The 14,326-nt window shown below is 32.9% G+C and overlaps 1 protein-coding gene across 2 annotated transcripts; it reads right to left on the reverse strand.

Annotated features, from left to right (window-relative positions):
• Nucleotides 1-599: 599 nt before the first annotated feature.
• On the reverse strand, nt 600-8,236 carry LOC133205700 (hydroxysteroid dehydrogenase-like protein 2). Of its 2 annotated transcripts, XM_061341561.1 has the most exons (7): nt 8,153-8,199; nt 7,838-7,877; nt 6,787-7,065; nt 5,418-5,618; nt 4,909-4,997; nt 2,449-2,590; nt 600-794 (listed from the first exon to the last, which is right to left on the reverse strand). In XM_061341561.1, the coding sequence occupies exons 3-7, from the start codon at nt 7,029-7,031 to the stop codon at nt 626-628; spliced, it is 846 nt and encodes a 281-aa protein (XP_061197545.1). In that variant the 5' UTR covers nt 7,032-7,065; nt 7,838-7,877; nt 8,153-8,199; the 3' UTR covers nt 600-625. The 2 variants fall into 2 exon arrangements, with proteins under 2 accessions (XP_061197545.1, XP_061197543.1); XM_061341559.1 differs by lacking the exon at nt 7,838-7,877 and having other exon boundaries at nt 8,153-8,236.
• Nucleotides 8,237-14,326: the final 6,090 nt, after the last annotated feature.

Raw genomic sequence — 14,326 nt, forward strand, 5'->3', positions numbered from 1 at the left:
TGACCGTCAAACACTTTATGAAAAGAAATCTGAATTTTTAAAAACATTTAGACAGATTGTCATCTGCGACAATCTTTTCCTCGATAACTCGAGTTAATAGTCTCACGGGCACTGTATAAATTAAATAAACTAAGACGTAACTGATTCATATGTATATGATTTTGCTTTTCTGTTGATGACGATACTAAATGTCTCATAATCCTTAGGGATAATGAAGGACACGATAGTTTAAATATCATAGAGCAAAGGTTAAATAATTCCATATACTATTTACCTTCAGTCATGAAAGTGTTTAATAACTTTATACAAGTGGCGAAAATTCATTTCCATACAGGGCCAACTGCAGTTTTCAATCTCAAGTTAACTGAAATATTATTATCAAATGTGATTGTGAAGATTCAAATCTACATGTACCCTCAATTTTCTGGTACATATCATACATGGATGTCTTTGATATAACAATGAATATCATCTTTGTATTAGAAAAATTGATTATACCAAGAAAACCTCTGAAACACTCCTTGAGCCTTATGCAGCTGCATATACTGCTAATCTACCAGGAATTTAATTCAAATGTTTTCATAAATCACTAAAAATCATTGTTTTTCTTTATTTATTGCATGTATTAAAGCTTTGGAAACACTTTATCGTTTTCCTCTTCCACACTTAGATCTGGGAATTTCCGTGGCATCATTCTTGGAGGTTCCACGTCTGGATCACAGCGGTACTTTGAAAAATCAGACACACCTGTGGTTCGCAAGAAATCTTCATCAATCAGAGCAAGTCCATTCAGTCTAAAAATATATATATATATATAAGAATACCATTAACATAAGCCCTCGGCAGGGCTAGTCTTCGTGAACAAAATGGCTTCATAGTTAGCTTTATCAAATGAGAAAAAAATGAATTTCAACGAGGGATTATAAAGATTCATTCAAATGTACCATCACAATTTATGTTATATTTAGAGTACGAGTTTCCTACTGTATCGGAGATAAAGGGCGGGGCTTAAGGCGAGAGCGATAGCTCGAGCCGGGCCCCGCCCTGTATCTCCGATACAGTAGGAAACGAGTATTCTAAATGACTTGTGACATGACCTTTCTTATGACCTCGCTAATTTACATGTGTATTTTGGGTATATATCTCTCAACCAATCAGATGATTTTGCAGAAAGTTGATTTAGTACCCCATTTTTAGCAATCGCAACTGAAATGCCGAGTGAGGTGGACGTGCATGTATCTATCAATTTAAATAATTATAATTATGAGATGCATTATATAATGTGTTTTCCCAAAATTTAAATTTATATTTGATTGCGTATGGTTTTTTTCCCTTTCTATTTAGCTCTTGCTGACTTTTTTTTCATAAATCTAAGCTACGAATTTAGTGCAAAACATTTTGATACATAAAAATCATATATGGGAATGTATTTGAAGCAAAACTTTTTCGGGGAGGTTGTATTCTGAGAGAAATGTCCAACAATGTCATCGACCGGTCGTCATACATGTGTATACAAAATTCTTGGCTCCAAATTGAAATAAACAGATGTAAGAAAGGGGGCATATTACCTTCATGTTTGAAATAAAATGTAGAGGACCCAAAGGCACATCCAGCACTCACTCGCGCGCGTTGGTACCCCCCCTCCCCCCCCCCCCCCCGTTTCGAGTTTTTTTTTTTCTTTTTGGCTTTCGTAAATTATGTTTGCTAAACTTATATACACTTTAATTATAAATTTATCAACACGAAACGATCACGCACATATAGTGTCAGGCCTGATTATGAATCTACTCCCCACAAAACCCCCAATTTTCCAGTTTGAACATTTTTTTTTTCGAAGAAAACCATTTGTGTACTGCACCCACGCCCTCCTTTCTAAAATTTTTGAATCCGCCACTGGTAACTTTACGTTGTAAAATTCTATTCTTAATTCATCTCAAATTTTGAATAAATACTAACAGTGCTATCATGCGATTTGATTGATTCTTGTGTGTATATCATTTAAGATACGGATTCAGTTTTCCGTCATCGCTAAAAATAAACCGTACTGTATCGTTGATATTTTGCAGATACAGTACAGTTTCTGTTCATTTGCATAAGAAACGCCCACTAAAAGTGTTCTGTATCGCAGTTATTGTACGGCTGACTTCAAAGGAAAACTCGCCGGGTCATGTCACAAGAGACTATATTGCAATGCGTACTTTTGGGATTTTTGTCTTTTGATATTCTTCCGTTTTTTTTTCTTTTAATAAAAAATATTTTTGTACCTGTTTCCTTAGACTGCCAATAAAATGCCATGCATATTTACTTTATGCATGACGTATATGAAAAAAGTAAGTAAATTTAGTATTTATGAACATCTATCATTATAATTTACATGTACATTGCATTTTCAAAGAACAGTCAATGCAAGGAGATGCTCCTTTTATAATGTTTAGAAATTAAACAAACTTTTCTGAATTTTCTTCAGCGATTTTTAAAACGGCATCAGCAAACACATCGGGAGTTCTCATGACAGATGATGGAGTTTGGAGTTTGTCCGTGACGAATGCTTTAATGGCGGTGGCTGGCCATAAGGAGGAAATGGAAACCCCTGTTGAGAAAATACAGACATCAATGACAAGTCTAATGTACTCATCAGTTATTCTTATATCAATTATAATCAAAACAAATTTTCGATTCTTAAAAAAGGGATATTTATTGCCATTCTAAGTTAATCAGACTGCATTGATCTGATCTGTATAAACGCTGCATTTTTTACGCCGAGTTTATATGGCGCCGTTCAAAGAAGTCAGCTGGTTTTAGAGAAATTGAATTTATCATTGGAATCCTTTGATACACATGTATCTGTATATGTTCATGACAACTGTTTCTTCAAAAAAAAAAAAAAAAAAAAAAGGAACTCGGAAATTTTCGTATCTTGTAATTGTTCATCAACATAATTACTTTGTTAAAAATCCCTCTGATTCTACATACAAGTACTCTGAAGTTGATATTTAAAGGATGCCGGAGTTCCAACAAACTGTTAGATTTCGATGGACACTTATTGTGCTCCTTTATTAGCCATATTATTTAAAGAGTGTTTGTAATAATACATATTAGACTGTTAGATAAATGCAGTATTTAATGGATTTTATGGGGATTTATTCACAATATTTCATAAAAAGAAAAAAAAGTGTACTTGTTTGATTGGACATGTGTTTGTGGAGTTTGTCTTGTCCGATCACAAAATGAAGTGGGTACGGACAATCGGACAAACGTTAATGTTGAACCCTACGACATATGAATGGAGGTAACAATTTTAATTGACAAAATGTCGATGTATCTGAATGTCGAGTTGAAAGCCACAGCAAATATTTTTATGCCCCCGTATCGAAGACTCAGGGGTATATAGGTTTTGATCTGTCCGTCCGTCTGTCTGTTCATCCGCAAAAACTTTAACCTTGTCCATTACTTTTGATTGGTTGGAGCTATGGCTTTCATATTTCACATGTGTATTCCTCGTGACAAGACCTTTCTTTGGATACCAACATATCTTACCTCTTGACCTTGGAGTTTGACCCAATTTTGCACAAAATTACCCAACTTTAGCTTCTGAACAGTTGATGCAAGGGCTTTCAAATTTCTCAGGTATTTTCCTTGTGTCAAGACCCTCGTTTGGATACAACAATTCAGACCTTTTGACCTTTGAGTATGACCTACTTTGAAAAACATTAACCTTGGCCATAACTTTGAACGGCTTTTATATTTTGTAGGTGTATTTCTTATGACAAAGTCTTCCCCCCTGCGTACCATTAATTTTGACCTTGGAGTTTGACCTTCTTTTAGAAAACATTAACCTTGACCATAACTTTTGAAAAGTTGGTGCTTGGGCTTTCATATTTACCAGGTATATCCACTGACACAAGTCCTTTCTTTGGGTAACAACATTTTTGATCTCTTGAGTCGACCTTAGACTTTGACTTGCATTTGAGAAACTTTAACCTTTGCCATAAGCTGTCATATGGGGGCATCAGTGTTTCACAAACACATCTTGTTATTTCAATGATTTAAAAATTATTTATAAGTGTGATTTATATAGTTACTTCAGTCTTGATTATAAAGTTCTACATTTTTTCTTTATATCTGTCGGACAAGTAAAAATAGCATTCGGACAAGTAATGTTTGTTGGCAACTTGTCCAGTGGACAAGTGGGTATTTTAGTTTATGTTGAACCCTGTGTCGACTCGATATATCCCAGTGAACTGAAAATAGACACAACAGAGTATGCCACATCTTTTTCATATTTGGATGTGTTACTGACTATAGGCGATAATAACCAACTAACAACTATACTGTATGACGCATGAGATGACTTCAGCTTTTCCATCGTCAACTTTCCTTTTTATGTAATAATATTCCGCTATCATCTGCATATGATGTACTGTGTTGGCAGAAAAGTTGATGTTACAGGGATTTGAACAACTTCGTTTAAAGTCAGCATTTCGTAAATTCTATGGTCATTACAATTACCTTGTTAGCAAATATAACCTATCATTGGGTCGTATTTTGGCTGACGTGTTTCATTCCAATTGTTAGGCCTTTGTTTTAACACTTCATTTGACTACAGAATGTCCCATCTACCTGATCAATACATAGGGCTTACGGCCCTTGCAACCAGACATCAGAGGATGCTTACTTCTCCTAGGCACCTAATCCCACCTCTGGAATTTATGCCCAGTTCACAGATTTGTATTGTTTGTAGATTTTTGAGATTGATCACAATTCATTATCTTCATGTTTTTCATTATTGATAAATAAGGGGGGATTCCAATAAGAATACCTTTCATTATGAACTGCATCAGCAGTTGAAATTAAAAAAGAAAATTTAAATAAATTTCATGTTTATAAAATGACAGATTAGTAATATACCTGTGTCTTTTAATTCATTAGCAAGCCCATGGGTAAGGACAGTCATTCCTATCTTACTAATGCTGTATGGTGTCTTGCCTTTAAAGAATCTGTCAAAACAAACACATGTAAACTGTCCATTCATTTATTAAATCAATATAATATGAAATCCCAATTTAGCAATAATGAATTTCATTGATTTTAAACAAGAAATATTTGTTAAGCACAATGCTGTGATGGAATTTATAATGAGTATGACCTTGGTCTTTTGACTGGAAGGTTTATTTTGCACTTCACTTCATTGTCAAAAGTGTATTGTCTGTGTTCCAGATATAGGGTATATATTTTGCATTGTTTAAACGTAATCGATTTTTAGTTAATATTGTTAGACAAGTAAAACGATGGTTGCCATGATTTTTTGAATTCGGACCATAAAAAAAATTGAATATCACCAGTTTTAAAATGTTTTGAATATTCATAAAGAACAATGTTCAGGAGTATACCTGTGCTAATCCCAATAAGCCTATTACCTTTTGTAAACAGGAGGTGATACTAATATTATCCTTCCTGTATTTCTTTCGAGAAAATGTGGGAGCACCTGTTGTACCATGGTATATGCCCCTCTGACATTTACCTCATGTAGGAGGTCAAACCTTGACAATGGGGTTTCTATCACAGGCTTCCATAAAATAGCCCCTGCGTTGTATACTGCTAAATCAAGCTTTCCAAACCTATAACCAAGAAATAAATTAATGTTAAAAAAAGACATGAAATTTCACTCATTATGAAATTCAAAAATAGTTTTCTTTACTTGATCTATATGATATTAGTTTCTTTTTCTTTTCTTCTTTTTTTCGTACTCTTGCTTCCATATAAATTTCTCTCTGTCACAAACATTTGTAAACCTATAGGGTTTAGAACGGACATTTTATTTGAACATTTTGAACTTGGACTATATTCATATCCTAATCATTTTAGTTATTAATAGTGAACTTAGTAGTGACAGTAAAATAAAATAAAAGGTTATTAAACAAGGATGTACATTATTAGTGTACCACATACAATGACTTTATAATTGGAAAAGGGACTTTATGTTCATGAACTATAATTATCTTGGTAGAACAAATTGGATTTTGTTGTTGGCACAATGAACTATAATTTTGTAAATCATTTTGTAATGGAATTGATCAGAATAGACCAATCAAGCCCATCGATACTAAGTAATAAAATTTGAACGGAAATGTAAAGTTACTATTAAGATTCTTGATTGAGAGTAATATAATTGGGAACATTGAAGCAGATAAGTAAAAGAGCCTAGGGCTAGAACTCCTGTGGTGCAGAGATGGAGACTGAGTCCATAAATATTATTAATGAAGATATACCTGGATTGGAGGGTGGTGCCATGTTGGGATTCATAGGTCAACGGACAGACCTACGGACAAAGCGTAGGTGGTATGGCAATGTTAAGTCAGCCAATGAAAACTACTTTTATATCCGGGACCATGAATACCCTCTGAGCACAAAATACCCTGTTTTGCCGGAAAACGGCATTCATTATTCTATTCTGTTATTCTATTCTTTTTTCTTTGACTCTTTTGGAATACTTTTTGGACTCTAATTTTTTGGACCTCACCTTAATTATTACTTTTGGAGTTTTAGTTCTACGCTCTTCTTAAACGTTTGGGACGGATCTTTCAAACTTTTGCTACAACTAGAATATTGGTCTATTCTGATGACATTTCAGAAACTAGCATTTAAAAATCTATACGATCACGGTTGTTTAATAAACTTTTCAAAAAACTTACAAATCTTGTTATTGGCTTACACATTCGCTGTATAAAATATCAATACAATGTATGATTACACTGTAAATTTGAAATACAGTCCATTTATACGCACTTTTCTATACATGTGGTCACAGCATCTTGTATGTCATTACTCTTTCTGGCATTGCATTTGATTGGTATAGCCACACCTCCTTCCTTAGTGATGTCACGTACTACATCATGGATTGAACCCGGAAGTGTTTCCTGGGAAACTTCAGTTTTTGCAGCAACGCCCACTGAATAACCATTTCTAGATAAAATTATGGCAACTTGTTTACCTATTCCACGGGAGGCGCCAATCACCAAAGCAGACTTCATGAGATAAAGTACAATACGTATCTTGGACTTTTTCCTAAAATAGCGAGACATTTGGGAGAAAATATGTACATCTGACTATCGTAATGTTTGAATTATTCAAAATTGACTTCAACAACTGCAAATACAGCTATAATGATAATAAAATACTTCTATCAAAATCACAAACTTCCTGTAACTTTTTTTTATCCCTATAACAAAATGATGGGATTCATGCGAATGAAGTTGAAACTTGATATTCTATAAAACGAAGTCAACATTGCCCATGCACTTTTAATCAGTCAACTCACTGATTGTTTACTGAAAATTATATTTATCTCTGACTCAGTTTTAAAAAAATGTATATGCATATAGGTACATGTAGTTTATTCAGAGTGTCTGAGACATATTTTCGTTCGCGCACCAAAAATGTTGGCTAGGTAGAGTGCGCTGATATTCCAGTTGTTGCAATGTATGTTTGAAATATAAAATAAAATGTAATGAGATGTGTATATTTCATGATTTTAGGTTGGACGAATCCAGAAGGGGACAATCTTCTAAAGATATTGGAAAAGAGAGAAAAGCGTTTTAAACTAGTAAGTTAGTTCGAATTGCAGCTTTTCCTTTGAATTCTTTATTAAGAGATGATGTGGAAACTGGGGCAGGCCGGGCGGAGGTTAATACTAACAGTGACTTTCAGGACTTTTTAAAAGTTAACTAAGATGAAAGAATTTTTCAGCATCATTTGTGAAATTGACAAATTACGCACCAGTGCTAAAACCAATTTAAACTTAAACCCTAAGATTTCAATGAAAATATATAACGGTTACCTCAAATTGCCTGGGCTACTTTCTTCAAATTAAGTTTTTCCTATAGGATATACAGCAATAAAATATATTATTATGATAGTTGCCATTAGTTTACAAAAATGAAATTTTAAAAATACATGTCCATAGTGAAGCAATGTATGGTTCAGAAAATCGGAGATCACAACTTTGTTTTCGGTTTTAGCTTTTAGGCACGGTGAACTTTCACTTTCGAGTTACTCTTTAATCATTATGTCTCTGCATTTACATGTACTAAGCCTGGTAAAATTAAACGTTATTTTGTACCAGGTAGGTTTACTTAAACGTATTGATATTTACCTTATTTTCCACTCAATTCCTCAGAGCCTTATGCACTTATGGTAAAGCTTGTAAAGTTAAATATCTAGGATGTTCCGACCCTTCCAGATTGTAAAGGCAGAAACCTCGATGGTAATTTTGATCACGATTTTTTGTTCCGTTACTTGAACTCAAGGTATATGATTATTTTTATATTTTTTTAAAGAAATATTACATGTACTCGAGGAAATTGAAATTTAAACTTTGAATATCTACAAACACAACCCCCCCCCCCCCCCCCCAATATGCTAGAATATGCTAGAGTATTTGCAGACATCAAAATAATTTGTTCTAGAGTAAACATGACAAATCTCACATAATCTCCCTTTGAATGACGTATTTATAAGTATAATGCAGCAGTTGAGTCGTGGCATCTCAATTTTTTTTAATTGGTTTAGTTTGTGTCTTAAGTATTCAGATAAAAAATATTTACGCATGAATAATGTTAACAAATGAATTTCCACGCTTTTTGTTACAATTTATGATGATCTCCAATTTTCTTGAATTTCCCTCAATCTGATACCTTGTAAATAAATTCTAAAAATTAAGTAGATTAAAATATCTGAGGTTTTAATAGAAATAAATCTTATCAATATGTGAAACTTAAAATGAGTACGTGTAATTTGATGATGCATACTGGTGCACAGGTTGCATCTGCAGTACTATGCACGGAGGTGCGGATACAGTCATGTAAGTGTATGTGCCTTTCTTACCTGAAACAAGGAGCAGATATATATCATTCCAATCCACCCTCTAGAAATCTGGAATTTATACTTATCCCTCAAATGCTTAGCTGTATTTTTGTGAAATTTGCATAAGGTAACTCTGGATTTACTCAAATAATCTCCCTTTGAACGGCGTAGGTACAACGATCATTGGAATGAAGCTAATATTAATGCAAGGGCTCAGTGATGAGATGATGAGAGTTCATTTTGCAAAACAAATATTGTTCAAGATGCAAAAATAACCTTCTGTTAAACCCTTCATAACAGGTTACTGGTACAGATCTTCGTGAAAAAAATTATGTATTCTGTTTGAGATTGACCGTTAATGCATTTCGAATTTGGCAAAAAGTACATTGTAAAGGTAACTAAAATGAATGTTTAAAATTACATTTTACCACACATTCAGTGAGAAATATTATTCTTATAAATAATAAAAATCTTCAAACTAGTCAAAATAAATGGAATTTTATATCTATTGTGAATCGTTGAGATGTATTGAATATTCTCTCTCTCTCTCTCTCCTCAATATCAGAATTTAGCCTCGTATCAACCAAATTAAAGTATTATACTGTTATTTGCACACATTAAAATAATTTGTTCTAGAATAAACATAACAGATCTCACATAATCTCCACGCTTTTTGTTACAATGTATGATGATCTCCAATTTTCACGAATTTCCCTCAATCCGCTACCTCGTAACTAAATTTTAAAAATTAAGTAGATTAAAATATATGAAGTTTTAGTAAAAAGAAATCTTATCAATATGTCAGTGAAACTTAAAATGAGTACGAGTAATTTGATGAGGCACAATGGTGCACAGGTTTAAAGATAACATTAAAAATGAATACAGTAAGGAAAAAAGTAAATTTACAAACATCAGATATTGATTTAAACGGTGAATGTTATCTTTAAACCTTAAAAAGTAAAACATAACTCTTAAAACATCCCCCCTTCCGATCATTCAATTACAGCGTTCTAGTCCGCCATGTATAACAATTGCAGCTCGATTTCTACGATGCATTATGTTTATCACTCTTGATTTGAACGAAATAAATATTCTTTGGCATTTTTGAGTGCCTGTTTTTCAGATACTGAGGTCGAATTTTCTCTAACTTGGCGTAGTGTAGTAACCCTTGGACTTCCGGTCAAGGAACTCTTATTCATGCTTTTGAAACGCATGAGCCTGATGAGTCGTTACATGTATGTAGTGCATATTTGCATCTGCAACTCTCCTTTACCTTTATTTTGCGAACTTCAGCAAGAGCAATAAAAATGCGTGCTTAAAGTCATTTTGAAGAAATATTGGCATTACATCGGGAAAAGAAAGAAGGTTTTTTTTCTCGAATATTAGTGCAATACTTATGATTAACAGCTACAAACCCTTAAAAACCCAAATTATTGTCAATTGTTTTTATTAAACATGCAATTTTTGATTTTTGTTAAAAGGGCTCAAAATCATCTTCCGGTAATGGAATGAAAATCATTCAATCGTTAAATTACTGATTTGGCAAAGTTGAAGATGTCCTAACTTTTAAGTACAAAGTTATAACCTGTATATAATTTTCCCCCTAAAATTAGGATGTTGCGTTTCAGTATAAAATGGAAATTTTTGTCTATTGTGAATGGTTAAGATGTATTGAACTCTCTCTCTCTCTCTCTGACCTCAATATCAAAATGTTAACCTTGCGTCAACCAAATTAAAGTATATACATGTATATGCATACATTAAAATAATTTGATCCGGAAGAAACATGACAAATCTCACATGATTTCTCTTTGAAGTATAATACAGCAGTTGAGTCGTGGCATCTCAAGACTTTTTACCTGCTTTGTTTTTGTCTAATACATATATATGTATAATTATTCAAATCACTAAAAAAAAAACATTTATGCATGAATAATGTTAACAAGAGAAATTGTACCCTATTTGTTATAAAGATCTCCAATTTTCAGGAATTTCCCTCAAATGATACCTCGAAAATAAATAATAATGATTAATTTAAAACAAAACTGGGGAAGTGGGGTTTAGGGGCGGGGATCTTTTTCGATCTTGTAACGGCAGTGCAATGCAATATATCTAATATTCATGCAAATACCATTGAAAAATTATTTATCTACTTAACTCTAAGGAGTTGGTAAATGCTCTCACGATTTGAACAGTTTCTAGTCATGTGATGTCTAGAGTTCAGCTCACAAAACAGTAACTTTACAATGACTGCAACAATGACCTTCTATTCAGATCTGCACAATCTTGTATTACAAAGTCAAAACAAAGAAATTTTTGTGTATTTGGTTTTTAACTGCTTTGAGCATGAGCAATTTTTCTTTCACACCTTTGCAATTGCTATATCTTAATTCCTACATAAATGAAATGTCAATTAGAGAATGTAAAGAATAACTGTTCTTAAACTATATTGATCCTTTTGACAAATAACCCAGTCAAAGTTCTGATTGATTATGGTAATACGCCAGTTTGAAGCAAAGAAAATATCTTAAGATTAAAATATCTGAGGTTTTAATAAAAACGAAATCTTGTCAATTTGTGAATCTTAAAATAAGTACGAGTAATTTGATGAAGCACACTGGTGCAGGTGGTCATATCTGCAGCACTATTCATGGAATATGCAGACACCTGTAAGTATATGTGCCTTTCTTGCGTGAAACAAGCAGAAGATTTCTTATTACATTTATATAAAATCCCACCTCCACTCTCTAGAAATCTGGAATTTATACTTATCCCTCAAATGCTTAGCTGTATTTTTGTGAAATTTGCATAACTCTGGATGTATTCAAATGATCTCCCTTTGAACGACATAGGTAACAGCGATCATTGGAATAAAGCTAATATATTAATGCAAGGGCTCAGCGACGAGAGTTCAACTTGCCAAACAAATATTGTTCAAGATTCAAAAATAACTTTCTATTAAACCCTTCATAACAGGTACAGATCTTCGTGAAAAAAATTAACAAATTCTGTTTGAGATTTACTGTAAATGAATTTCAAGTTTGACATATAGTATATTGTCAGTAAAGGTAAACAAAATGATTTTATGTAAATACACTGACAATAGTTATTGTAAAAACAAAATGAAGATAGTTTAAATTGAAAACTGTCATTTATTTTAATCTAATAAATGACAAGACAAATCATGCAAAATACTAATTATACAAAATGACAAGCATTACACAATCATAAAAAAACATGTGCATAAAATTAACAAATACATTTTGTTAAGCCAAGTTTCATAGGTTGGGCATAAAAAATCGCCCATACAGTTTAAAAACATCCGAAACTGTATTGCAATTATTAATGTTTTACTTACTCACAAAAACAAAAACGATATTAGATCCCACAATTAATTTCTCACATCAGACATGGCAAGAAAGGCTTTGGGTGGGATGGTGGGTAAAAACAAATCAAGATGACTGGCGAATATATGTTGACGAGGCAATGCACGCTGGAAGAATGAAGGCGTGCGCAAAATTAGCAGCATCTGGTCAGTTACTGATAAGAAATTATCAGATTACAGGAATGTAAATTGAATGAAGAAAAAATCAGAGTTGTTCTTCTTGCCATGTCCGATGTTTTACATAAATTGATTTAATGCTGTAAAAGAAGATTTTTAAAAAAAAAAACACACACACATTTTACGATACATTCAGTGAGACATATTATTTTCAATAATAATAAAGATCTCCGAACTACTCAAATATAAAATGGAAGTCTATATCTATTGTGAAGCGTTGAAATTTAATGAATTCTCTCTCTCTCTCTCTCTCTCTTAACAATTTTAAATCTAACATTATCCGTCGAAGTCCGATTTTCATAAATCAAACAAAATAGCATTTTGTAAACATTAAACGCCAGTAATTATAACTGATATCTAACTCTTTATTCATTCATTTTTTTAAAATGAAAAATTCAATTACTGATTCAAGGTGCTAGTCCTAAAAAATCGCCCCTTCAAAACTATATCCTATTTAATTGCATTCATCGTAATAATGTGTATGGATTCTTCCTCTGCTAAAGTCAAAAAGTTGAAACAACTATGGTAGGTAATACCATGTGATCTTCCTTTGAACACTGGAAAAAAGAGGAAACACTGTTGGAGCACTTAATAACTTTTCCCAGTTTATTTGATCTAATAGTGATTCAAATTGGAACAAAATATAATATTACAATTACTTAAAGCTTTAGGTTTGTGCGTTCATTTCAAATATTCCCTCTAATGCTTGATTTCGGTCTTTTCGGATTTTCCAGCCTATATATTTCAACAATATCATAAATTCAGCGAACCAAATATCTGAGAATGCTGCATCACCACTTAATCTTGTAAAATGAAATTTGATTATTTATCATGATGCATGTGCATATTGATTTTGTAAATTTTTTATTTACAAATTGTTGTAACCTGTATTATATTATCCGATGTAAAAGAAAAGTTTTTTAAAAAAAATTCCTGTGACGGTTGTTTTTCCCCTCTCACGGGATAATCAGAGATCTAGGTATTTGGTATTCTGATAAATCGCTTATTGATTTCTTTAATTAAAAAAAAAACGACAGAAAAGAACTACAGATTAATGAATGAGATAACATTTTAAATGTCTACATGTTCAAAAACTGTTGTGTTAATTTTTGATAAACTCACGGCAGTTTATTGATCGAATAACATTTTCACTGTCGATAAAGAAAACAAACAAAAAAAATTAAAGATTAGAAATTTAAATTTTTCTATAATACACATGTATAAAGCGACTTTTACAAAGTCAGGAACACCGAGTTCATCCAGCACTTATAAATCTATAAGATCTTCAATAGAATGGCTGTATTATTCCCCAAGAAAGATCTACTTACTTTTAATCTTCAGAATAAGTCCTTTGTCTTATGTTGTGAACCGCCATTTTAATGTGACTTAGCAATACAGCTGCATCACTAAAGACAATAAATAACACAAGACTTGCCAACAAAACACCCCCTAGTATACTGCCCACTGCTTTGGCTGATGGTCGGTTATCAGCGGCACTTATTTTCTTGCGTTGAGCTTTGGATGTTTCGTTTGCTTTGATGGAAAGTTCAGATTTTATTTTCTTTACACTGACTTCTATTGCTTCCGTATCATTTGGATGAATACGTATATTTTTACATACACAGCATTCTGAAATATACATTGAAAACACAAAATGTATGCTATTAAGATAAATATGTGTATTCAAACCTCCTGAAATGTTCTCCTACCCATTCTTGTGTCCAGTCACCGACTATATTTTTACGCTAACGATTCTTTTTGCGCTCGTTCGCTCGTCACTCACTCAAGGTTTACGATTTTGCACTCATCGTTCTCTCGCCATTCACCTAAGGTCTACGTTTATGCGCTCTACGTTCGCACGCCAGTCACTCACTCTCTACTTTTTGCTTTCATCTTCTCTCC

Source organism: Saccostrea echinata, unplaced genomic scaffold (assembly GCF_033153115.1).
Source record: "Saccostrea echinata isolate AGI-Se365-2 ecotype Australia unplaced genomic scaffold, CSIRO_AGI_Sech_v1 ptg000054l, whole genome shotgun sequence".
NCBI lineage: Eukaryota > Metazoa > Mollusca > Bivalvia > Ostreida > Ostreidae > Saccostrea > Saccostrea echinata.

What these genes read in the sequence shown, in the direction of transcription:
- LOC133205700 (XM_061341559.1), bottom strand. Translation starts at nt 7,031, where the DNA reads ATGAAGTCTGCTTTGGTGATTGGCGCCTCCCGTGGAATAGGTAAACAA. An exon ending in GTGACCACATGTATAGAAAA is followed by an intron (nt 5,619 to 6,786) that starts GTGCGTATAAAT and finishes TCTTGGTTATAG; the next exon opens with GTTTGGAAAGCTTGATTTAG. An exon ending in TAATGAATTAAAAGACACAG is followed by an intron (nt 2,591 to 4,908) that starts GTATATTACTAA and finishes TTTTCTCAACAG; the next exon opens with GGGTTTCCATTTCCTCCTTA.